Source organism: Enhydra lutris, unplaced genomic scaffold, assembly GCF_002288905.1.
Source record: "Enhydra lutris kenyoni isolate GAN:26980312 unplaced genomic scaffold, ASM228890v2 scaffoldscaffold2, whole genome shotgun sequence".
Taxonomy (NCBI): Eukaryota; Metazoa; Chordata; class Mammalia; order Carnivora; family Mustelidae; genus Enhydra; species Enhydra lutris.
Window position 1 is genome coordinate 34,847,504 of NW_019154086.1, and position 25,419 is coordinate 34,872,922.

The window sequence follows — 25,419 nt, forward strand, 5'->3', positions numbered from 1 at the left end:
TTAGCCACTTCCTTCTAAGACATTTTTTTTTTTATATCGGTGATTCCGAAACTGGGTTGCCCCATTTTCACGCCCTACCAAAATTACATTACAAAGTCTGGGCTGGTAGCCAGCCATCAGAATTTTTTAAAGATCCCTGGGCAGCAGCATTTGGGAATCTTTGTCCTTAGGGCTTAAACGTCTCTTCTGGTTCTCCTACCTGGTTTTCATTCTTGTTTGCTGGCTTCCTTTGCCTACCTTTTAAATAGGATTTCCTCTGAGGGTTCTTAATTATCCTTTTCTCAGTCTTTTATGGTTTCACTGTGCAATCCTGTTTCCATGACCATAGTTACACATTTTCACAGCTCTCAGAACTGAAGCTCTTCATGAATATTAAATTTGGAATCTGACTCTGTACTCAACAGCATTCTAGTACCTTAGATACCCTGAACCTCACATTTTTCCAACTAAAAATGTTATCTTATACCCAAAGTTAAAACGAAATGGGTCTTTCAGTGGTTATTGGCATGTTTCTCCACCCCTTGTTGTTTAAGTTGTAAATCAAAAGAGCTAATATCAAGCAGTTAAGTACCAGAATATGTTACCTGCTTTACATGCTTTAGTAACTAACTTAGTCCAAATCATTCTGTACTCCCGCCTGCCCCACAACACAAACCTGAGAGCATTCTCCTTGAACATGCCTTCTTGTTTTTATTTCTTCTACTTAAGGTCTTCATTATCTCTTCTGTACTTACAGTTCTTCTTTTGGCACTTTTGTCTTCACTGTCACATATATAGTTTTCTACAAAATCTGGTTAAGTGCCCATTCTTCCCCTAGTCATGCCTCTTGAGATTTCTCTTTCAAAACTTGTTTAAGGACCTTCAGTTTTAAAAACAGTTCTTAATATTCTGTTTATTGTGGGAAACCATTTTATATTTAGAAAACTATGTGCTGTAATCATAAAACTAACAACACTCATTCACAATGACTTTATCATGACTTGAGAGTAGTAATAAAACCTAGAACTGTTTTTTATCTTCCACAAAGTTGATACTACATTAATTTAGAAAAAAGACTAGGACTATGCTTTGTTTTCCTATATCATTTCCCTAAATTAATATAGTTGTCAGTTACAGCATATATAGGTAGATTGATAAATTTAGAGAAACACTTGTTTAAGGACTTCTGTGTTTTGTCATGGCCTATAGCAGAATACCTCAGCTAGTATGCCCAAATTATTGATCCCTTCAATACCCAGGCCATTAGCTACCAGCAGCCTTCTCTAGGGGACTATACCAAATTATATTTGACTTTCTTGATGAGAGAAGGGTTGGGAAAACACAGCCCGTAAGATCGGGTTCCAGTTCCTTAGCTAGTCATCGTGAGGTTCTTTACAATCTGGCCCTGTCTTTTTCTAGCTTTGTGTATCTCATGGCCTATGCATGCTAAATGCACCATTCCCTAATATGCCAGCCAGTGCCCTTTCATTCAAGCACTTTGTGCTTTATTACATGCTGTGTTCTCCTCTTAGACTTACATGTGCCACTTTCTCCTTCCTTTATAAACTCAGTTACGTAATTATAAATCCCAGCTTCACTGCATGTTAAGCCTTGTCTTATTCTTCCTCATCTGGACTCCTATATCACTTTTATCATCTCTCTTATAATATTTAACATATTGCCATATAGTGTATATTTATATTTGCTTCTTGCAGTAGACTGCAGAATTTGAGAGGTCAAGAATTTTGTCCTGTTCGTCTCTGTAACTACTGCACAGTATAGTGCCCAGCCTGTAGTAAACATGGAAATAAATACATAGACAGATGTAGAAACACTTGAGATTTTTCAAGGTCACAGCTTGCTTGTTATGTGTAAAAACCAGGAAGTAGTAGTGGTAGTGGGAAGGTGAAAACCAAGATCCTACAGCATATTCTACATGGAGGAAAGCTGAATTTTGTGTGCACATTTATTTATCAGACTCTTATTAAATGTGGGTCTGAGCATAAACAAGGGAAGACTTGGTACGTATCTTCAGAGCGTGTATGTGGACAGACACAGAAGCTGTCATACAAAGTATGATTGACCTTTACTTCCAGCAGAAGTAAAGAATATACTGGAAATGAGATTATATAGCAGGGATAGACTGGGCAAGTCAGGAAAGCAGTGAAACTTGGAGTAGGAAAGAGGGAAGTGTATATGTCAGAGAGGGTAGAACATACTAAAAGTATGAGAGAGTATCTTGGTCTTTCATGCTCTGGTTTTGTCATCAGTAAGCTTTATTGATGCATTCCTTTGATTCCACCATTTGTCTCACTTCCTACTGTGGCACATTTACCAATTGTTTTCTAATAGAATAACAGGTGACAGCTTGCCAGCAGTGAGTGAAGTTTCAGGAGACAGTTCTCTGAAGTTATTAAATGATGAATTGCGTTCTTAAGCTCCCTGGAAGGCAGGGAATGTTCAGAGAACTGTAGCTGAAGGAAGGGTCTGTTGAAGAAAAGAGATGGTGTCTGTGCACTTGTCATTCCCTAGTCAGTCCTAAGTGGGGAATTGAAGGAGTGTAGTCCTTGGACAGAAGTTTTCAAGAGAAGCCCTCGCTCTCCCTTCCCAAAAGAAGAGCTGCACTATAGGGATGTAAGAGGGAAGGAAGCAGGGTGAGATGATACAAAGGATTGTCACTGGCCACTTGGGCTCTGGGGGGTTGAAGGTTACCTCTGTTTTTAGGAACTATGAGAAAGGAGGCAACTGTGGGTCCATCCTGCTGACTAGGACTAATCTCTGTCTCAGGTTGCCCTACCTCAAGTTGATGCCTCTATATGTATCGAAGATTTAGGGGAATCCTGGGTCACAGGTACTGAATATAGGGAAGGGGATTAACACTTTCTGGGTGCCTACTATGTGTCAGGCACTGTGCTTTATTGGATTTTTGTTCTCGTGCCAGTGTAATTATAAGAGTTTTAATTTCTCAAATAAGCAAACCAAAGGGTAGAGGCATATACCTTGTCCAAGGTCACACAGGTAGTCAGTGGCAGAACAAGGACATCAGTCCAGTTCTGTCTAATTCTAAAGCCCATGCTCCAAATCCCCCTTTGGGATCTAGGTGCTCTCTTCCTAGGCAAACTCGGAGGGGCTTTGAAGTTCAAATGCAGTTAGCTTCTTTTTTTTTCTTTTTTCCTTTTTCTTTTTTTTTCTTTCTTTTTTTTTTTTTTTTTTTTTTTTGTCTTTTCCCACCCCCATGCCTCTCCAAACCCACTTAAATTAAGTGGCATTCTTAGGGAGATGCACCTCTGTTTTTTAGCAGTCACAATGGCATGATGGAGTCATGGCATAATACTGGACTGACATGTAAAAGTACTGATTCTGGCTCTACCATTTAGCTCTGACTATAGGATGGAGCAGAATGAAGATAAATTATCTGAATTTCCTGGGGCACTAATTAAAATTCCTAGATTAGCAAACCCCAGCCAGACCCACTGAATCCAAATTACAAGGGATAGAATTCAGGACTCTATATTTTTATTTATTTATTTATTTAAAAGATTTTATTTATTTGACAGAGATCACAAGTAGGCAAAGAGGCAGTCAGAGAAAGGGGAGGGAAGCAGGCTCCCCACTGAACAGAGAGCCAATGCGGGGCTCAATCCCAGGACCCTGAAATCATGAACTAAGCCAAAGGCAGAGGCTTAACCCCCTGAGCCACCCAGGTGCCCCAGGATTCTATATTTTATAAGCTCTCTGTGGGATTCTTATGTGCACTCCGGTTTGGAAATCCTGTATTCAAAATCTGAGTTTTCCACTAGGCATTTACTATTATTTTGGACTTAGGTTAATGTTAACTTTGTAGAGTAAACTTAAAAGGTAAAAGTGACTCTAGTGTTAACTTTTTTTTATTTTGACTGCTGATAATCATCTAGAGGTTTTTATATACTTTGGCAGATGGTTTTATATACTTTGGTTTTATATACTTTGGTAGCCATCTAAAATGTCAGATTTTATAAATTAATGAATAGTTATAAATGAACATTTAATTAGCTTTCACTAGAAAGCATAATGAAAATGTTCTTTAAAATCCAAATGTAAAAAGTCATAGATATTTGCTAAAACCAGAAGAGTTTCCAAAAAGTGAAGCTACTTAATGTTTTTATTTTAGATACGTTCCAGAACAAAAAGAACACAGGTCTCAGTTTAAGAGGGGTTTCATGCAAGGGCATGTAAATAGACAGGAAAAAGAAGAAAAAGAAGCAATCTATAAAGAACGCTGGCCAGATTATGTAAGGGAACTGCGAAAAAGGTAAGTGGGTTTTTTGGGTTTTTTTGTGTGTGTTATGTTTTGTTTTAATTTTTTACAGCACAGGGTCTGAATGACTAAAAAAAGCACAGATTGTCTTCTTGAACTTGTTCATAACTGTTATTCCAGTAATTCTTTTCTATATATTAATTGTTTTTCCACATTTGCCAATTGAGTTAATTTTTAGGATTTTATAGTAAGTTGAACCTTAAGAAACTTTATCAAGTGTTTGATTTTCTGTTTAACTTTGATAGGTATTCTGCAAGTACCGTAGATGTTCTGGAAATGATGGATGATGATAAAGTTGATCTGAATTTGATTGCTGCCCTCATTCGACACATTGTTTTAGAAGAAGAGGTTAGTTTATTGTTTTTTGGTGATATGATTTTAATTGTATTAATATAACAAGACCCTGAGGAAAGAAGAATAATTTTCTTAAATGCTTTTTAAAAATAGCATATGGAAGAAACTGCTTTGACACCAGAAATAGGAATCTCAAAATAACCAAGATTTAGGCTTTTGATCTATTTAAAAGAAGGAATAGACAAATGAAATATCTGGATTGTAAACCCTGTTTTTAAAAAGTGACCTTGTATTCTTCAGTTATAATCAGTAACTAAATTTTTTAAGCTAATAAAATTTTAATGAAGACTTAAATATGTACAGAAGTTTACTTTTATTGTGTTTTGTTACATGATTTTTTTGTAATTATTATTTCCCCACCATACAGGATGGTGCAATATTGGTCTTTCTACCAGGCTGGGACAATATCAGCACTTTACATGATCTCTTGATGTCACAAGTGATGTTTAAATCAGGTATTATAGAAATGTATTTTATTGCAACTCCAAGAATAGTACTTAAGTCATATGTAACATGGTTGTTTTCTTTTATTTCTAGAAGTATTGCTTCAAAGGCTACCTTACTAAAGGAACTTGGTGGTCTTAAGCCCAGCCTCGATTTTTTTAAAAACTTAGATCTCTCTCTCTCTTTTAAAAATAAAGTTCTAGGTCACAAGTTGAAGATGTTAGGTATATGGTAAAGTTCTTAATTTGGTATTATAAGAATAGTTTTGTCCCTTTTCCTAAATTTGCCTAATAATATTGAGCCCTTAAAGTTAAGATATTAGAGCTCGAGGTGTTTTTTCCACTGCTGCACTTAGTTAGGCAGAAAAGTAGGTTGAAATTTTATCTCTTATTCTGAAGTTTCTCAGCTCAGACTGTACAACAGAGTCAGTCACTAGTGGTGCTTCTTTAAAATTCGGATCCTCAAATCTAAGAATGTGACTTGAACATCTCTAGTTCTTAAAAATTCCTCAGGTGATTCTGATGCTTTAATAGCATGTTTGAGAGACAAAATCTCTTAGGTTTTAGAGAAATACTTGAGGCCATTTTTCTCCCATAAAATTCAGCCAGAGCATTTTCAGGAATAATTACTAACATCAAATCGGTAGAATACAAAGCAAATTCTGTTTGGTATTTGATAGTTCTGACTCTAATCTTTTGAAGTGTGTTGACACATTTTTCTAAGGCACTAAAAATATTTTGGTCTAATTGTATTGGCTGAAATAGTAAAACTGTATTTTTTATTTTTTGTTAAATCCCACTATAGTAATGCCTTCCAGACATTATCTGTAATTAAAAGTTATTTGCGGGGCGCCTGGGTGGCTCAGTGGGTTAAGCCGCTGCCTTCGGCTCAGGTCATGATCTCAGAGTCCTGGGATCGAGCCCCGCATCGGGCTCTCTGCTCGGCAGGGAGCCTGCTTCCTCCTCTCTCTCTGCCTGCCTCTCTCCCTACTTGTGATCTCTCTGTCAAATAAATAAAAATAAAATCTTTAAAAAAAAAAAAAAAAAAAGTTATTTGCTATTCTCTAGCTGGAAAATGTTTTTATTTGAAATGTTTTTATTTTATACCATGACTTCTCTGTAATGAAATACCGATTTTTCTTTTCCTGGTCAGTGATAACCTTTCTCTATAGAGAAACCGTAGTCATGATTAAACAGTGCAATTGCATTTTTTTTTTTTTAAACAACTGGAATTTTTTTTGGCTGAACCTTCTAATGTTGGCCCTCTCTTACCCCCAAAATAGTTGCTACTGTATGATCTACTTTTAATTTCAAAAAACATGAGTGTATGTATTTACCAAGAAAAATACAGGGAAGATATACCAAAATGTAATACTATAATTTCTGAGGAAGTGTGGAAAGGGTACGATATTATCGATTACTGTAATTTTTATTAGTTTTCTAATTTATTCTCAAAGAAGGAGGTATTAATTTATACTTTGATTACTAGCTCAATTCTTTTCTTTCCAAAGTTTAACAAGAATGTTTTTTTCTCAAGTTATAGTTTTAAAATTTAGGCTTAATAATCAGCTATACTCTTAGCCATTGTAGAAGGGTCAAAAAATTGTTCTAACTCCATACTAATTGAAAGGTAAATCTTGAAACCCAATTGACCGAATGTTTACCAGCTTTCTTACTTCCTAAGTGTGGACTCTGTTCCCACTGACTACTACAGTTGTGCAATATCAGCAGTCTAAATTGTCTTTATCCCAGTTACAGTCTTCAACAGAATTATTTTTATTTTCAGTGTTTCACCTGGCTGCTAATTTTTTAACTTGTAATGAAACATTTAAACTTACAGAAAGCTTAGAGAATCATAACGCACATCATACTCCATTGATTTCTCTAGAGGCAGCAGTTATTTTTGTGATCTAATTTTTTCCTTTTTAAAGTAAATTGCAGCTGTCACGTTATCCCAAAAAATATGTGCATCTCTAAAAATAAAGACAATTTTCTCTATAACCACAATGCCATTATCATACCTAACTCTTAAACATATCTAATAATCCAATCTGTAGTCAGATTTTCCCTGCGAAGTGTTTTTTATAGCTAGCTCATTCACACTACAGAAAAACTTAAACCCATAAGTCTTAATCTAGATAATCACTTCCGTACCCTCTTCACTTTCCCCATGGTAATGTCTTGTGGAAAATACTAGGTCCACCTAGACTTCCTAGATTTGTCTGAATCTGAATCCTTCTAGTGTCATTTCATTTGATCCTTTCTTACCTGTACTTTTTATAAACTGGAAGTTATATCTTAAGGCTTTATCCAATTTGAGAAATATTTTTGGCTTGAGTATTGATTGAGTTGATGTGTATTTCATATTGTTTGAGAGTAAATAATTCAGAGCATCCTTTTTAACAGTGTCAGTTGCTTAACCACTTTTTACTACTTTTGAAGATTTGTAACCCTTATTCAGAGGGGCCTAAAGAGTCTGGGGACATCATATCTCCTTTAAATAACAATTGTGGTTTTTTTTCGGGGGAAAATACAGCTATCTTGAGTCATTTGGACACTTCTAGAAAAACTTCTAGTGAGGTTGCGTTTTTTTGTAACCATAGCTAAACATGAAATCTACCCTTGCTTCCATAACACGCCCTCAATTCCATCACTGATACTACACCAGACTTTCTCCCTATTGGCTAATATCCACGAATGGACTGAGTTGTTTCATTTCAAAACTTTAGGAATATGATTTCTTACATTTCTAATGAAATTGTGTTTAAAAATGTGGGTCGCCTTTGGAATGCATTATATTTAGTCAGTGCTGTTTCTGTTATTTTTTAGCATAAAAATGGACATGGAAATTAGGATATTTCCTAAGTAATGTTCTGTAAAAAAGCCATATTCTTTATTAAAATAATGAGGATCACCCAAAGTCTACAGACTTACATTCATGTTAAAGCAAAATTTTCTGGTCTTCAATTAGGTGATGGGAATGGAGTTAGTGATGTTTTTCTAGCATAATTTGAAAAGATTGCTTCTAAGCTTAAGCATTTTTTAGGAATTTGGGGAATATGCTTATCAGTGTGAAATAAATTGACAGTAAAATGTGAGCAAGAACTTGTTGGAGCACCAAGGAAAGAAAATAAAAAGAAAAATTTGCTCTGACTATACATAAGAATATAAATAAGAGTTACATGGCTTAGCATCTCAACTCATTGTTCTGTGTCTGTCTGCTGGAGCTTTTCTGCAGCTGTTTATCTTAAAGTTTAATTTTCTTTTTAAATTTTCAGACAGGTTTCTTATTATACCCCTACATTCACTGATGCCTACAGTTAACCAGACACAGGTATATTCTTAAATTTATTCACTCTCTTTGAAATTGAGACAAGCTTTAAGGGCTGTTTATTGTATGTTTTATTTTCTCTTATTTTTTGAAGGCAAATTTTCTAGTAATCTGTATATAAAAAGGACTTCTTTGAGAACATTTGTAGATGAGTCTTCAGGGGATAATTGCACAAAAACTTGAATAACTGAGGGAAATTAACAAATACTAGTTTTGTCAACATCAGGGAAAAGTTTAAAGATTGATTTCACTAATAACTTGTTTGGGTTTCTTTTACCTGTGACATACTAAAGCTTGATGTTTGAGATTTTTTATTTAATAGAATTAGTATATTTGTAGGCATGAGATTTCCTACTTTATCAATAATATATCATTATGGTTTTGAATGTGTTCCTTCTTTCACATCAGGGTTATCCCTAGTTAGAATACAACTGTGTTCTCAAAGGTAAGATAGTTTTCAGGACTGCAGTGTCTCTAGGCCCAGGTAGAATGAGATTGATCAGAAGAAAATCTGTCTTCCCTTCTAGTTTTTCCACTTCTTTTCTAAGAATATATCAAGACAGGGGCAGCTGGGTTGCTCAAGTCAGTTAGGTGCCTGACTCTGATCTGGATTCAGGTCATGATCTTGGTGTTGTGAGATCATGCCCCAAAGCGGGTTCTGCCTTGAGCATTGGGCTCTGCACTGAGCGTAGAGCCTGCTTGATATTCTCGCTCCTTTCTGTTGTGCGCATGCGCGCTCGCACATGTGCTCGCATGCTCTTTCTCCCTCTGTCTCTCTCAAAAAAAGAAAAATAATAATAATAACCTTTTTTTATTGAGGCACTTTTAACATCTTTCCTGCTGATACCATAGTCTAAGGCTTAGCCAGTTTAATTGGATAGTACGTGCATACCTAAAGGAAGATAGGAGTAAAGAGAGAAGACTCTTAATTCCAAAGACCAGACAGAACAGTGTCCAATGAGGAAGTGCTTCCTCTCAGACTCCGTAATAGCAAATTATGTATTCCTTTGCTAGAGATTACATGACTAGATTGGAAAACATTTTCTCTTGATTAACATTTTTATAAATGAGACAGATTTATGCGTTTCCTTGCATTATAGCCAAGTGGTACTTGACTGTATATCTTCTGCTTGGCTGGCTTTGTGAAGAGTGCTGTTTGTAGGATTCAGCATTTGAAGATTTATTTTTTTTTAGTTCAGTCTGATTTCAAAAGCTTATATACAGTTTACAGCCAGACATCCATTCTGTTGAGCTTGGCATTTGCCTGGTTGGTTGGTGCCTTTACCCATACAGTTTTGATAATTCGTAATTCCTATTGCTAAACTAAACTCTGTCTCAGAAGTTTGACCACAAAAAGACATTTATACTTCTCAGCTTTTGTTGATAAAGAATTCTTTAAATTCAAATAATCGTATTGCATTTGAAATCTTGTTTGTGATAAGGTTCCAAAATCTGGGAGGTTTAGTTTGTTTTACCAAAAAGGAATTTTATAGTATTGAAATGATGTATATCTATAAAATGTATCTACACATATTAGATGCATATGTAAATGAACGCAGAATGCTAAAAATGTACAGTATCTGAAGTACTTTTTCTGACTGAAAGAATACTGTATTAGAAATTAATTACTTTTGGGGTTTTGATTTATTTATTCTTACAGGTATTTAAAAGAACCCCTCCTGGTGTTCGGAAAATAGTAATTGCTACCAATATTGCAGAGACTAGGTAAATATCAGCTACTGATGATTGTATTATTTTTGAGCCCAATAAATTATTCACATACCTTAGACTCTTTCTCTCCAAAAGATGCTTCATAATTTTTGTACATAAAGTTGTTTTAATATAATCATGGCATTGAGCATAAGTTTTTGGTTTTGTTTTTTAATCCTGTAATGGTTTAGCCTTCTTTACAAACCACCTTTTTAATGTTTTTGTTCTGTTTTGTTTTGTTTTAAAGCTTTCTTAAAAAAACCTGGGAGTTGAGGTCAATCTTGGTTTTGCCTTTTTCTGTTTGGGAGTCATGTTGTTTGATAATCCGTTGTGAATAGCCTTTAAAATTTGTTGTATTCCCTTGGAGGTATTAGTATGTCCATACAGTTATTAAAACATTTTTCTGTGGAAGCTGATATTAAACTATGGCACTTAGACCCACCAAGCTAGGTACAAAAGTCATCAAGTAAGCTGTGAAGTTTGACCATGGGCAAATAAATTCCTTATGTGATCTATAGAATTGGCTGCCGCTACAGCTCCTGATGCTGCTTATACATTTAGGTGCTCGATCCCTGTCCTGTTGGTAAATGTGGGAATAGTGGTGAGAATCCCAAACTGCTAACGGTAGTTTGACCAATAAAAAATTCTTTAAAATCCTCATCTGTAGGCCCTGTTCGAGATTATGTGCTTTTGATGTATTTTTAATATTTTATACATCTATTTTCCAAACAGCATTACCATAGATGATGTCGTTTATGTGATAGATGGAGGAAAAATAAAAGAAACACACTTTGACACACAAAACAACATCAGTACAATGTCTGCTGAGTGGGTTAGTAAAGCTAATGCCAAACAAAGGAAAGGTCGAGCTGGAAGGTAAGATGGAATCTTTGTCTGAAACATAGTTTCTTTGGAAAAATTCCTGTCAAGTTTTCTATTTCATGATTTTTCTACTCTTAATTCTTCAACATAGTTAATTAAAATTTTTATTCTTACTCTGTTACATATAATTTTGTTTTTATTTTTTTAAAAGCACATATTACTAATAATCATGATAACTAGTAATAATATTTGGATGTCATGGTATCTCCTAAGTACTTTGTATGTATTAACTTGCTTAATCCTTGCTACAGTGTAATGAGGTAGGATATTGTCCCCATTTAAAGGGTTTGGAAATGAAGGTATAAAAAAATGAAAAGTGGGGCACATGGGTGGCTCAGTGGGTTAAAGCCTCTGCCTTCAGCTCATGTCATGATCCCAGAGTCCTGGGATCGAGCCCGGCATCGGGCTCTCTGCTCAGCGGGGTGCCTGCTTCCCCGGCTCTCTGCCTCCCTCTCTGCCTACTTGTGATCTCTGTCTGTCAAATAAAGTCTTTAAAAAAAAAAAAAGTCAAGTCACACAGCTGTGTAGGCAGCAGATTCATGATTTGAACCTGGACAGTCTGGTTCCAATCTGGGCTCCTAATCCTGTCCTTTGCAGCTATACTGGTTTTTCATTATTAGTTACCAGTGAAAACACAGATAACATACCTTTTCCCTGTTGATGTGCTGGTAGCATAAGAAATAAAAACGTCTCTGTTTTAACAGTAGGAAAAATAATTTGCCTTTAACAAAAATAATTGCACTTAAAACTGTTTGTTTTGATGCATACTTCACAGTATTTTTACACCCTTATTCATCTGAGTGGTAGAATCGTGTCTAGAATTACAGGAAGAGAGTTTTCTCTTTTGCCTCTTACAGGTAGAACAAAAGGATTTCCATTAATTTTCAGATCTGGACTTAAGTAGGAAAAGGAGAATTGAAAAAAAAAAAACTTTATAGATCATTTTATTTGGAAGAAAACTTTATAGATTATTAGTGCTTTTACATTTGAGCATAGTAAAGCTCTGACTTATTTGCTGTAATTTTTGCAGATTATCCCATTATAACTTGGAGACAGTTTATTAGATTATAAGGTTGGTGCTCTTGAGGCAATGTCCTGACTTACTCTAAGAATTGTACTTTTCTGATCAGCTGTTGGGGATAACTTGATTTCAGGATCCACCAAGACTAAGGTTTTTTCATGCAGACTTACCACCACTGGATACTGATTCAGGAAGTATTCACTGTTTGGTACACTTTTATATGTGAATAGTAAACATTAGCAGAAATTAAAACAATTACAAAAATGAAGTAAATGAAGTATTACATTTCATATAATTTTTTATTTCCACTAGCTTGGTAGAAGTTAACTATAGATTTACATTGTTTTAATTCAAATGGACAGTAGTTCCTTGTAGAATCTATAGATGTAGATTCCTTTAGCAAAGCTTGATCAATAATTATTTTGAAGGCTAGGGCAAACTATATTATGGGGTCATCAGTGGGGGCACTCTTAGTTTCTGTGCACATGATTTATTAATAGGTGATGAGTCTTTGTAGACTTGTGACAGAAATAGCTAAGGTTTTTGGAATTTATTTTTATTCCTGTAGGAAAAGGACGTCCCCCTTCTTGAGCAGCAAGATCCCATAGAAATATTTGTTCTGCTTGAAGATGTGTGAATACCTTGCACCTCTACACATCTGTCCTTAACATTGTCCAACATTCACATCACTAATGAAAAACTTAACAATTAAAAAATTTCCAGCATCCCTCTGAAAGTTCACTAAATAGCACATAGTTAAAAGTTTTTTAAATGCTGTAGATGGATTAATGTAATGCTAGGATTTGTTACATAATATGATCACAGGGCCTATAGAAGTAAAAACCCCATTAGACTGCTGTTACTAAGTATAGCAATCTGGAATTTGTAAGTTAAAAATAGGGAACCACATTAACTGTTTGGGGAGGAAATCTATTTCTTAAAACTAGTACATAGGGATAGTGGATCTAGGGTTTTATAAAAACAGATGAGAAAGAATATGTGATAATAAAAATGAGATGTTAAGTAACTTTGTTATGCTGTACCTTACATGAAATTGATACTGGTTACTTTGCTTCCTGTTTTCTCTGGAGTTCTAAAAAGTTATTAGTAATACTCTTTTTTATTTATTTTTTAGAGTTCAACCTGGTCATTGCTATCATCTGTATAATGGTCTTAGAGCAAGCCTTCTGGATGACTATCAGCTACCAGAAATTTTGAGAACTCCTTTGGAAGAACTTTGTTTACAAATAAAGGTAAATTAGCGGGGAAAATTAAAAAAGTAAATGGGGGGTAAGGTTGTAATTTTCAACATTATTATAGAAGAAAGTAGCATATTATCTGTGAAGAAGAATTATTACTATGCATTTGTCTCTTTTGTGTTAGTAAACTGTTTTTAAACTTCCTTCAAAAGTTTATTAACCACGTTTTTATCATGTACACTCTAGAGTCATACTGCCTCTGTTTGAATCCCAGCTCCTCCGCCTGACAAGCTAGTTCTGTTAGTTGGCAAGTTTTTTAAATTAAGGTTTTATAAAATTCTTAGAACAGTGCCTGTCATATAGTAAGTGTTCAGTAAATGTTAGCTTTGTGTACTATTACTGCATCTTACGGTGTTATTCCTCATGATAAACTTCTCCCCATTTTCACCATCTTCTACATATTTTGATGCAATTAAGCTTCTTATTTTGAAAGTAATTGGTAATCAGCTTAGTTGTTGAGATTTTAACCAGCTACTTTTCCCATCAATATAGAGTTGGTGAGTAATAGAAAGTAGTAACTTGAAAATCATGTATGGATTTGATGCTTTATTCAGGTGATTGACAGGCAGGACTAAACTGTTAATGTCAGTATATATATGTTTAATTATGTTTGTCTTCCCCCAGATTTTAAGGCTAGGTGGAATTGCTTATTTTCTGAGTAGGTTAATGGATCCACCATCAGACGAAGCAGTGTCACTCTCCATAAAACACCTGATGGAACTGGTAAATTTTATTTTTTAAAAATTCTAACTTAGATTTATAATGTTAGTGCACATAAGCCACCTGATTTTTTTTTTTAAGATTTTATTTATTTATTTGACAGGCAGAGATCACAAGCAGGCAGAGAGGCAGGCAGAGAGAGAGAGGGAAGCAGGCTCCCTGCTGAGCAGAGAGCCCAATGCGGGGCTTGATCCCAGGACCCTGGGATCATGACCTGAGCCGAAGGCAGAGGCTTTAACCCACTGAGCCATCCAGGCACCCCAAGCCACCTGATTTTTAAAAATTTACTCTCATTACCGCAAGGTAGACCAGTGAATACATAGTGCCAGATTTGATTTACTCTTTGGCTCTTCAGCTTAGTATATGAAATGCAAATTAGAAAGATTTAAAATCATAGTTTTGTGTTAGTTTTATCATTCTGGGCCCTTTCCACATTTTTTTTCATTATAGGCTTGTTTTAAAATTACATAAAATCTTGAAATCTTTCAATTTACTGGTATTTGTCTTCATTTGTATTCTTCAAATGAATTTGGTTGGTTTATTGACTCTTCTGATTACCCTAATGTTTTTAGAGCTTTTGTCAAAATCAAGTAATTTAATGACAGCATGGTTCAACATCTTAAAGGCAGCTCTTATATTTTTGAAAGAATATCAACAGGTGCCTCATACTCCCTGCCTATCATTTTATTCTTGGAGTTTTGTTTTGTTTTTAGTTTTTTTTGTTTTGTTTTTTGTTTTTTGTTTTTTTTTTTTATGAAGTCAGGGTTTGAGAAACTAGTTCAGTTTCTTAGGCAAGTGACTACTAGCCATCCCTGCACAAGTTCATATTGAGAAGAGTCACAGGACTGGCTGTGAGTTATCCCGAGTGAGGAAAAGGGTGCTATAAGGTAATGCTCAGAGTAGAGAGAAAGTGGTTCAAGCTGTGTTGTCCAGTAAGGTAGCCACTGGCCACATATGACAGTTTAAATTTTGAAGTAAATTACAAATTCAGTATCTTTAGTCTTACTTGTACATTTCAGATGCCTAGTAGGCCCATGTGGCTGGTGGGTATCACATTGGACCGCGCAGAGATAGAACATGTCAGTCACTGCTACAAGTTTTGTTGACTAATACTGTGTTAGAGGTAGCTGAAGATGTACTTGACATATTTGAGTTTCACTTAAGCCATCTAGACAGTTAATTTTGAGAATTTGGGCCATATCAGAACATTGCAGTAACTTCTGAGATAAGTGGTTTAAATAAAAAAGCATTGTAATTTATCTTGTTGGAATTTGTATTAGATATAGTGAGGTTACTTGTATTTTAGGAGAGTAGCAAGTGCAGTTTTGCCACTGACTTGTCTGTCTTCCGCTCCAGGCTTTTATCTAATAGAATAGGGCTTTGCTGCTTTTTTATCTAATGGAATAGAGCTAGGTGGCAATTAGAAAATCATTTTAGCTATTTATGGACAACCAGAAGATAGCTGGACTCTGAAGCCTGAGTAGATGACTTCCTCTCTCTGAGCTAAATTGAAGAGCCTGTCTTAGCTGTTTGCAGACAACAGAATCATGAAGAGGCCAACAAATCCTTGCTAACATTAAGAGTCTGAAGCCTGCATTTTGTTTTTAAGTTTATTTAAATTCCAGTTAATATACAGTGTAATATTAGCTTCACATGTACAGTATCGTGATTCAGCACTTCCATACAACACCTGGTGCTTATCACTAGTGCACTCCTTAATCACCATCACCTGTTTAACATCCCTCCCACCCACCGCCCCAATTCAGTAACCATCTGTTCTCTATAGTTAAGAGTCTGTTTCTTGGTTTGCCTCTCTTACTTTCTGTATGCCCTTTGGTCTGTTTCTTAAATTCCACATATGAGTGAAATCATATGATACTTGTCTTTCTCTGTCTGACTTATTTCACTTAGCACAATACTCTGGCTCCATCCATGTCATTGCAAATGACAAGATTTCGTTCTTTTTTTATGGCTGAGTAATATTCCATTCAATATATATGTACCATATCTTCTTCATTTATCAATCAGTGGACACTTGAGCTGCTTTTGTAATTCGGCTATTTTAGATAGTGCTACAAATATTGGGGGTGGTGCATGTATCCTATCCCTTTGAATTAGTATTTTTGTATTCTTTGGGTAAGTAAGTAGTAGTGTAGTGGCTGGATCATAGGGTAGTCCTGTTTTTAACTTCTTGAGGAAACTCCATACTGTTTTCCAGAGTGGCTGCACCATTTTGCATTCCCACCAGCAGTGCATGATGGTTCTCCCTTCTCCATATCCTCATCAGCACCTTTTGTTTCTTGCGTTATTGATTTTAACCATTCTGACAGGTGTAAAGTGATAGATCATTGTAGTTTTGATTTGTATTTATTTGCCTGATGATGAGTGATATTGAGCATCTTTGCATGTGTTTCTTGGCCATCTAGATGTCTTCTTGGGAGAAAATGTCTATTCATGTGTTCTGTCCATTTTTTAATTGAATTATTTGTTTTTTGGGTGTTGAGTTTCATAAGTTCTTTATGTATTTTGGATACTAACCCTTTATCAGATATGTAATTTGCAAATATCTTCTCCCACTCCAAAGGTTGCCTTTTAGTTTTGTTGATTGTTTTCCTTGCTTTGTAGAAGCTTTTTATTTTTATTAAGTTCCAGTAGTTCTATTTGTTCGTTTTATTGACATATAATGTATTAATTTTTTCAGGGGTACAGGTCTGTGAATCCTCAGGCTTACACATTTCACAGCACTCACCATAGCACATACCCTCCCCGGTGTCCATCACCCAGCCACCCGATCCTTCCCACCCCTCTTCCCACCATCAACCCTCAGTTTGTTTCTTGAAATTGAGTCTTTTACAGTTTGTCTCCCTCTCTTGTTTCATCTTGTTTCATTTTTCCCTCCCTTCCCCTATGATCCTCTCTCTTGTTTCTCAAATTCCTCATGTCAGTGAGAGTATTTGATAATTGTCTTTCTCCGATTAACTTATTTTCCTTAGCATAATACCCTCTAGTTCCATCCATGTCATTGCAAATGGCAAGATATCAGGTTTTTTGATGGCTGCATAGTTTATTTTTGCTTTTGTTTCCCTCAAGAAGCATATTTTGTAAAAAACTGCTGTGGCCGATGTCCAAGGGGTTACTACCTGTGTTCTCTTCTGGGATTTTTATGATTTCCTGTCTCACATTTAGGTCTTTAATCTCTTTTGAATTTATCTTTGTGGATGGTGTAAGAAAGTGGTCCAATTTAATTCTTTTGCATGTTGCTGCACAATTTTCCCAGTACAGTTTGTTGAAGAGACCATCTTTTTCCTATTGGATGGTCTTTCCTGCTTTGTTGAAGATTAGTTGACCATACAGTTGTCAGTTCATTTTTGGATTCTCTATTCTGTTCCACTGATCAGTGTGCCTATTTTTATGCCAGTACCATGCTGTCTTGATCACCACAGCTTTGTTTCATAGCTTGAAGTCTGGAATTGTGATGCCTCCAGCTCTGCTTTTCTTTTTCAAGATTGCTTTGGGTCTTTTGTGGTTCCCTACAGATTTTAGGGTTGGTTGTTCTAGCTCTTGAAAAATGCTGGTGGTATTTTGATAGGGATTGCATTAAAGGTGTAGATTGCCTTGGGTAGTTATAAACAGTATTCTTCTAATCCATGAGAATGGAATGCTTTTCCATTTCTTTGCATCCTCTTCAATTTCTTCCATCAGTGTTTCATAGTTTTCAGAGTACAGATCTTTTGCCTCTTTCGTTAGATTTATTCCTAGATTTGATAGAGTTGTAAACGTGATTGATTCCTTAATTTCTCTTTCCGCTGCTTCATTATTTGTGTATAGAAATGCAACAGACTTCTATATATTAATTTTGTATCCTGCACCCTTACTGAATTTATTTATCAGTTTTAGCAGGTTTTTTTTTTAGAGTCTTGGGTTTTCTGTATAGAGTATCATGTCATCTGCAAAGAGTGAAAGTTTGGCTTCTTCCTTGCCAATTTGGATGCTTTTTTTTTAAAGATTTTATTTATTTATTTGACAGACCGAGATCACAAGTAGGCAGCGAGGCAGGCAGAGAGAGAGAGAGAGGAGGAAGCAGGCTCCCCGCAGAGCAGAGAGCCCAATGTGGGGCTCGATCCCAGGACCCTGGGATCATGACCCGAGCTGAAGTCAGAGGCTTTAACCCTCTGAGCCACCCAGCCACCCCTGGATGCCTTTTATTTCTTGTTATTGTCCGATGGCTGAGGCTAGGTGGTGAGAGAGGACATCCCTGATTGGTTCCTGAAGGTAGAGAAAAAGCTCTGTTTTTCCCCTTTTAGGATATTAGCTGTGAAATTTTTGTATATGGGCTTTATTATGTTGAGGTATGTTCTCTCTAACCCTACTTTGTTGAAGATTTTTGTCATAAACAGTTGTATTTTGTCAAGTATTTTTTCTGTATCTGTTGAAACGATCATATGGTTTTAATATTCTTTCTTTTTTTAATGTGGTGTATCATGTTGATTGATTTGCAAATATTGAACCACCCTGGCAACCCAGGAGTACATCCTCCTTGATCATGGTGAATGATTCTTTTAAAGTATTGTTGAATTTGGTTTGCTAGTATTTTAATTGAGAATTTTTGCATCCATGTTTCCCAGGAATATTGTCTTGTAGTTCTTTTTTAGTGGAGTCTTTATCTGGCTCTGGTATCAGAGTAATGCTGAATGAATTTGGTATTTTTCCTTCCTTTTCTGTTTCTTGGAATAGTTTGAGGGTAGGTATCAACTCTTTAAATGTTTGGTAGACTTTGCCTGTGAAACCATCTGGTCCTGGACCGTGGTTTATTGGGAGATTTTTTTATTATTATTATTATTATTATTATTATTGATTCAGTTTCTTTGCTGATTATTGGTCTGAGTTTTCTGTTTCTTTCTGTTTCAGTTTTGGTAATAGTTGATGTATTTCTAGGAATTTAACCATTTTTTCCTGGTTGTCCAATTCATAACACCCTGTTGCAATAGTTTGTATTTCTGTAATAGTGGTTGTTACTTCTCTTCTCCCATTTGTGATTTTATTTGGGTCTTTTTTCTTTTTGATAAGCCTGGCTAGAGGTTTATCCGTTTTACTAATTTTTTCAAAGAACCAGCTCCTGGTTTCATTATCTGTTCTGTTGTGGTTTTTTAGTTTCTATATCATTTATTTCTGTTCTGATCTTTATTTCCTTCTTTCTGCTGGTGGGAAGCTTACATTTTAAAGAAGTAAGAAATTCCCAGTATCCTAAAAGGCCCCCTGCTAACCCTTTCCCAATCACTCCACTCTCCCTTAGTCCCAAAGATAACCTCTATCATGACCTTAATGGTAATCACTTTACCATATAAGTGTACATTTCTTTGAAGAGCTTAGTTTAATTTGGTCTATTTTGTGAACTTTACATGAACTCATACAGGATATAAGGGATTTTTTTGAAGGGGGGCGTTCTGGATTCTTTAGCTTAATATTGTGAAATCCATCTGCATAATTGCTTTTAACTGAAATTAATTCAATTTCAGTTCTTTACTGTATTTTATTGTATGACTACTGAAAGACCTTTTGCTTATTTCCAGTTTGAGGCTACTGCATATAATGCTGGTGTGAGTAATCTTCAGTATTCACTTTCTTGGTACACATATTTATGTATTTTCATGGGCATATACTTAGGAGTGAATTCACTGGCTCTCAAGGTGTGTATTTATATATATATAAATATATGTATCAACTTGGGTAGATAACTAACAGTTTTCCAAAGTTGTCAAACCACTTTACATTCTGCCAGTGCCAGTGATAGTGAGAGTTCTCATTGCTCTGAAGTTGCACCAGCCCTTGGGAATCTTGTATTCTGAGGGTGCGGATAGGTTTGCAGTAGTTCTGATTTGTGGTAGTTCTAGTTTGCATTATCATTTCCTAATTTGCATTATCACAATGAAGGTGCCGACAGCTTTTTGTAGGTTTGTTGCCCATTTGGATAGCCTCTTCTGAAACTATTGATGCCTGCTTTTCTGTTACGGTGTAAGGAATTCATTTTATACTTGTGTCTCTTGATCTGAGCTTTTGTCAGCTGTGTATTGCATGTGCTCATGTTTCTGCTTTTTTACTTTTTTAATACTGCTTCAATAAATAAATTTCTAATTTTAATGTAGTAACGTATCACATATATCAGTCTTTTTTTATGTTAGTAATTTTTGTCCTGTGGTAAGCCTGTATCCCAGAGATAGAGTTAACTTGATTGTTTGGTCTTCCACATTTAAATATTTAATCCATCCGCAGTTGATTTGTGTGTGTGTTGGTAAGGTAGGATTCAAAACTTTTACAGAATCTGGATCACTTGACGAAATGCTGTTTATGGAAAAATTCATCCTTTCCTCTTTGTTCTATAGCTTTTATCTTTGATCGAGTGTCTGTGGATTTGTAGACTCTGTTCTGCTTTAGTGCTCTCGTATGTGTTTGTTGAACCAGGCCATGCTGCCTTAATTAACAATACTGAGTCTTACCAAATAGGAACATGATTTATCCCATTTGTTTAGGTATTTAATCTCTCTTGGTATTTTGGTGTTTTCTGTGTAGGGGTTTTATGAGTTTTTTAAGATTCATTTCTCAGTAGTATTTTTAGATTCTACCATAACAAATTTTTCATTTTCTTATGACTCTGATATACAGAAATGAAACTGGTTTTTGTTTTGTTCTTAAAGATTTATTTACTTATTTATTTGAAAGAGAGTATGCGTGCACACACGGGGGAAAGGCCATGAGCTCAAGCCCAGTGTGGGGCTTGAGCTCATGACCTAGGCCGAAATCAGAGCCTTGATTAAGGTTAACCAGCTGAGCCACGCAGGTGCCCCTGAAATTGGTTTTTGAATGTTGATCTTGTATTCAGTCACAAAAACCCACTTATTCTGGTAATTATATGTAGATTTCTTCTTGCACATACAGATACATCTGTAAGTACAGTTTGTTTTTAAGTAGGCTCCATTCCCAGCATGGAGCCCAACGCAGGGCCCAAACTCTTGACCCTGAGATTAAGATCTGAGCTGAGATTAATAGTTGATGCTTAACTGACTAAGCCACCCAGGCACCCCTGTAAATACAGTTTTATATATCCCTTTCCAGTTATCTAGGATCCCTAGCACAGTGTTGAGCAGAAGTGGTATGATAGTGTGCATTCTTAAGTTCCTATTCTTAGAGGGAAAGCTGTCAACTATTTGTTAGAGCATGTTTATTGATTTTTTGTGTGTGTGTGTAAACTCAAATTGAGGAAGTTTCTATTCTTACTTTACTAAAAGATTTTTATCTTTCGTGGATAATTGATTTTGTCAAATCCCTTTTCTGCCTCTGATAAGATTATGAGATGATTTTCTTTTTCTTGCTTAATTTGTGATGTATTGGGTTACATTGATTTTTCAAACGTTAAACCAGCTTTCATTCCTGAAACAAATCTGACTTTGCTTTGGTTTCTCATGCATAAGATTATTCAGTAGTGTTCCTTTCTCCAAATGTCCCTGTCAAGTTTGGTACCAAGATTATGCCAGGTACAAAAAACAAGTTTGGGAGCATTATATATTTTTTGTGTTTGTATTCTCTGAAAGAAATTTTTTAAGATTAAGGTTATTTCTGCCATATATGTTTAGTAGAAGTCTGTTTCTAATGGGAAACACATATGTTATAATTTTATCTTATTTTTTGTTGATATTTTCTTGTATACCTAATTATTTTAATTGAATACTGTATTTACAGAATTCTTTGTAGATATAAATTCGAAGCTTGGGATGGTGATAACTTTCTCCAGAGAGGATTTATGTTGCTTCTGCCAGGAAAAAGAAGCCCCATTGCTGGGCTCACCTCCCTGAACTTCCTTTTTTCCCCAAATTCTAGATTTATAATTCTTGTACTTCTTTTTTTAACTCCTCAGTGTCTTCAACCAGCTTTTCTAGCTATGTTCAGTGGGATGATTGGACCAAATTACCTAGGTAATCAGAGCAGTAGTCCACCCCCATTTTTCAGTGTTCTGGATATGCTCATTATTTCTTGCCTTCCTCTCTGATGTCTCTTAAACTACTTACTAGAATCAAGGCTCTGCGTTACATATTCCAAATATATAATAGTTGTCTCTTTTTTTGTTTTTTTCCCACAAGTCTAGTGGGTGATTATTTTATTGAAGATTTGCTAATGTGGCATTTCTCTAATTTGTCTTCTAACATTTAGAGTAAAATGGGTTGTGGATTTTTTTTTTTTTTTAATCTGAGTTTCTAACCTTTTTTGACCTCAGAACTTATATTTCAATGAAGAAAAAAATATTGAACAATATTAGGGCATTTGGGCCTAAGAGAGTGAGGACTGTCCTGCTGTTTGTTTATTTTAAAAGAAACTAAAATAGCTTTGAATGTGATGCTTTACAGTATGTCTTTTAAACATAAATCCTTGCTTTACAGAACGCTTTGGATAAACAAGAAGAATTGACACCCCTTGGAGTCCACTTAGCACGATTACCAGTTGAGCCACACATCGGGAAGATGATTCTTTTTGGAGCTCTGTTCTGTTGTTTAGATCCAGTACTTACCATTGCTGCTAGTCTCAGCTTCAAAGATCCCTTTGTCATTCCATTGGTAAGAAAGATACAAATAAAAGGCTAGACATTTTTATAGACTCAGAATAGTTGTTGCTTACATCATTTTTCATAACTTTTTATTAGAATGCCTTTCTGTATAGTTGCCTTCATTTTTTTTTCTTCCTCCTTTCTGAAGGGCAAAGAAAAGATTGCAGATGCAAGAAGAAAAGAATTGGCAAAAGATACTAAAAGTGACCACCTGACAGTTGTAAATGCATTTGAGGTAAAAAAAAAGAAAAGAAAAGAAAAAAAATGACTTGTCCTAGATTGTGACAGTTCATTCAAGTGAAAAGCTGCTAATCGAAGAGGCACATACTCACTTTTTAAAATCTGTATTATTATAAGTATCAGGATTAAACTGCTAAGTATTGAAAATTAGGTGAACATTCAAAAAAATTGAACATGATTTTTCAGTTTTCTGATAGTTCATTAAATTTACCCTGTTGGGGGCGCCTGGGTGGCTCAGTGGGTTGGGCCGCTGCCTTCAGCTCAGGTCATGATCTCAGGATCCTGGGATCGAGCCCCGCATCGGGCTTTCTGCTCAGCAGGGAGCCTACTTCTGCCTCTCTGCCTGCTTGTGATCCCTCTCTGTCAGATAAATAAATTAAAAAAAAAAAAAAATTTACCCTCTTGGGAAAAAAGTCTATATTTGTGTTTTGAGAACAAGTGAACAGTTTAATCTCAGAAATCTATTTGATGTTATTTGATACTGTTCATTTGTATCTTTTTGTTACTTTCATGAAAGATGGTCTCATTCTGTTTATTAATAAACTGTATTTGGATTTAACATTTTGATAGAGTATCATAATCATGTACATTATTTAGAGAGACTGTTTCTCTTCCCAAAAGTCATGCTTATTTGAGGAAAAGATTTATCACCCATCTTTGCAAAATTTAAATGTAATTTTGTTTTTTAGAGATGACATCTTTTTACTGTAGTACTAGATCCAGTTTTGTACTTTATGTTATGGGAAAGTTCATATATTTTTTCCTTTGAGTTCATCATAGTAATAACTTTTCTTTTTCCCCAGCTTCCCTTCTCTAGAAAACATATCTATATTTGCAAAGTGAAAAATATACAGTAGCTTTAGAAAATTGTCCAACAGAGTGTTCTTTTTATTACATACTATATATGTTGACATTTTATATAAAATACACAGTATATTACTGTAGGACTTGTTTATATGAAGAAAGGTCTGGAAATTCATTGGTGGCTATCACTCAACTAGAATCGTGGGGAGCTCATGGTTTTTTGTTTTTTTATAAATTTCAAAATTCTTTGAATTTTTTAACAAAGAAAATGAAATATCAGAAGATTAAATTATTACCAAGATAAAAACAAACCAGTAAGCATCTTTGCTTTGAGGAACAATATAGTTTTCTTTATTTCTTTGCCCCATAGGGCTGGGAAGAAGCTAGGCGACGTGGTTTCAGATATGAAAAAGACTACTGCTGGGAATATTTTTTGTCTTCAAACACATTGCAGGTAATGATGAATATTTTGAAATGATTCCCAGATATGTTAGAGTATATATGTACCCGTTTTCTATAGCAAAATGTTAATTGTGTAAGTTTGCCATAGGAAGTTAAATTATTATACAGTATAAAGGAATCTTTATTAAATAAATCAGCTGCAACAAAACAAGGTATAAAGCTAATAGCTAAGAAAAGGAACCAGATCCAAAGTATAGCAGGAAAATGTGGTAAAGCTTGGCTCCTGGTCTGCCCCTACCCTCTAATTGCTGTTTTGATGATTCAGCCTGAAAAGAATCTATTTTAAAAAGATCAAATACTGTCTTTCTTTTAACATACTAAATATCTGTACCTTAACTTTTGGGTAGTTTAACTGTTTCGTGTTAGACGAAAACACTTGACAGGAAGCATTTGTGAAACAGCAGATAGTAAATAGGACAAATAGACATCAGACTTAAGACTCTACAGTGAATTGGAGAAGTGTAAGAAGAGGAATTCCTCACTTTGCCTTATTCACGTACATTCTAGCTCTGTAGCATGAGTCCTGGTACTGGATATTTAACAAATCTACAAGGGGATAAAAGAATCGAGAATCTAAGGATGCCTGGGTGGCTCAGTTGGTTAAGTGCCTGCCTTTGGCTCAGGTCATGATTCCTGTTTCCTGGGATCGAGCCCCACATCAGTTTCCCTGCTCAGCCAAGAACTGCTTCTCCCTCTCTCTCTGCCTCTCTTCTGGCTTGTCTCCCCGACCCCCACCCCCAAGTAAATAAACAAAATCTTAAAAACAAAAAAGAAAAAGAATCAATAATCTAGCATGTCTGGCAAATCTAATCAAAACTGCTCAAACATTAACAAAATGAAGAATCAGAAAATTCTGAAAGTTAACAACAATCAAAGGGGGAAAAGATGGGACATACCTTACAACTCCTTCATAGTAAGGAACAATTTAAGAATATGGATTCAGTAAAACAAAGATAAGACCTAAGAAGACATCATGACCAAAAGAATCACAAGGAACAAAGTGGAAGTCCCTTTAAAGAAAGGCTCTGGATGATCAGTTTTTAGGTTTAGCTGCAAAAGGAAAAATTTAAAGCAGTAAGTAAAAAGCTTGTAGACAAGACAGGACTGATCCATCATGAAGACAATAGATGTCTCTCCATAGGAAATTCAAGTGTAATTATGAATATCTATTCAGAGATATGTGCAAGAGCATTTCCCTGAAATAGAAAAAAAATAGCATGAACTACAGGTATGAACAATGCTGAATCTAAGTGTAAAGAATATTATATCCAGTCAGCATATTAATTCAACTATAAAGACAGGACAGGTAGTCAAGAAAGCACTT

General features: G+C 35.4%; 1 protein-coding gene across 2 annotated transcripts in view; it reads left to right on the top strand.

The window, feature by feature from the left end:
* Positions 1 to 25,419, top strand: part of LOC111147884 (DEAH-box helicase 36) — a 52,603-nt gene that overhangs the window by 18,699 nt on the left and 8,485 nt on the right. Inside the window, exons 10-20 of one of the 2 annotated variants that reach the window (XM_022504151.1) lie at positions 4,130 to 4,270; positions 4,522 to 4,624; positions 4,998 to 5,085; positions 8,352 to 8,407; positions 10,065 to 10,129; positions 10,847 to 10,990; positions 13,153 to 13,270; positions 13,901 to 13,999; positions 22,426 to 22,599; positions 22,738 to 22,824; positions 24,004 to 24,087. In XM_022504151.1, the coding sequence (XP_022359859.1) occupies positions 4,130 to 4,270; positions 4,522 to 4,624; positions 4,998 to 5,085; positions 8,352 to 8,407; positions 10,065 to 10,129; positions 10,847 to 10,990; positions 13,153 to 13,270; positions 13,901 to 13,999; positions 22,426 to 22,599; positions 22,738 to 22,824; positions 24,004 to 24,087 (1,159 nt within the window). The remainder of the gene's footprint in view (positions 1 to 4,129; positions 4,271 to 4,521; positions 4,625 to 4,997; positions 5,086 to 8,351; positions 8,408 to 10,064; positions 10,130 to 10,846; positions 10,991 to 13,152; positions 13,271 to 13,900; positions 14,000 to 22,425; positions 22,600 to 22,737; positions 22,825 to 24,003; positions 24,088 to 25,419) is intronic. The other variant, XM_022504158.1, reaches the window with a different exon arrangement.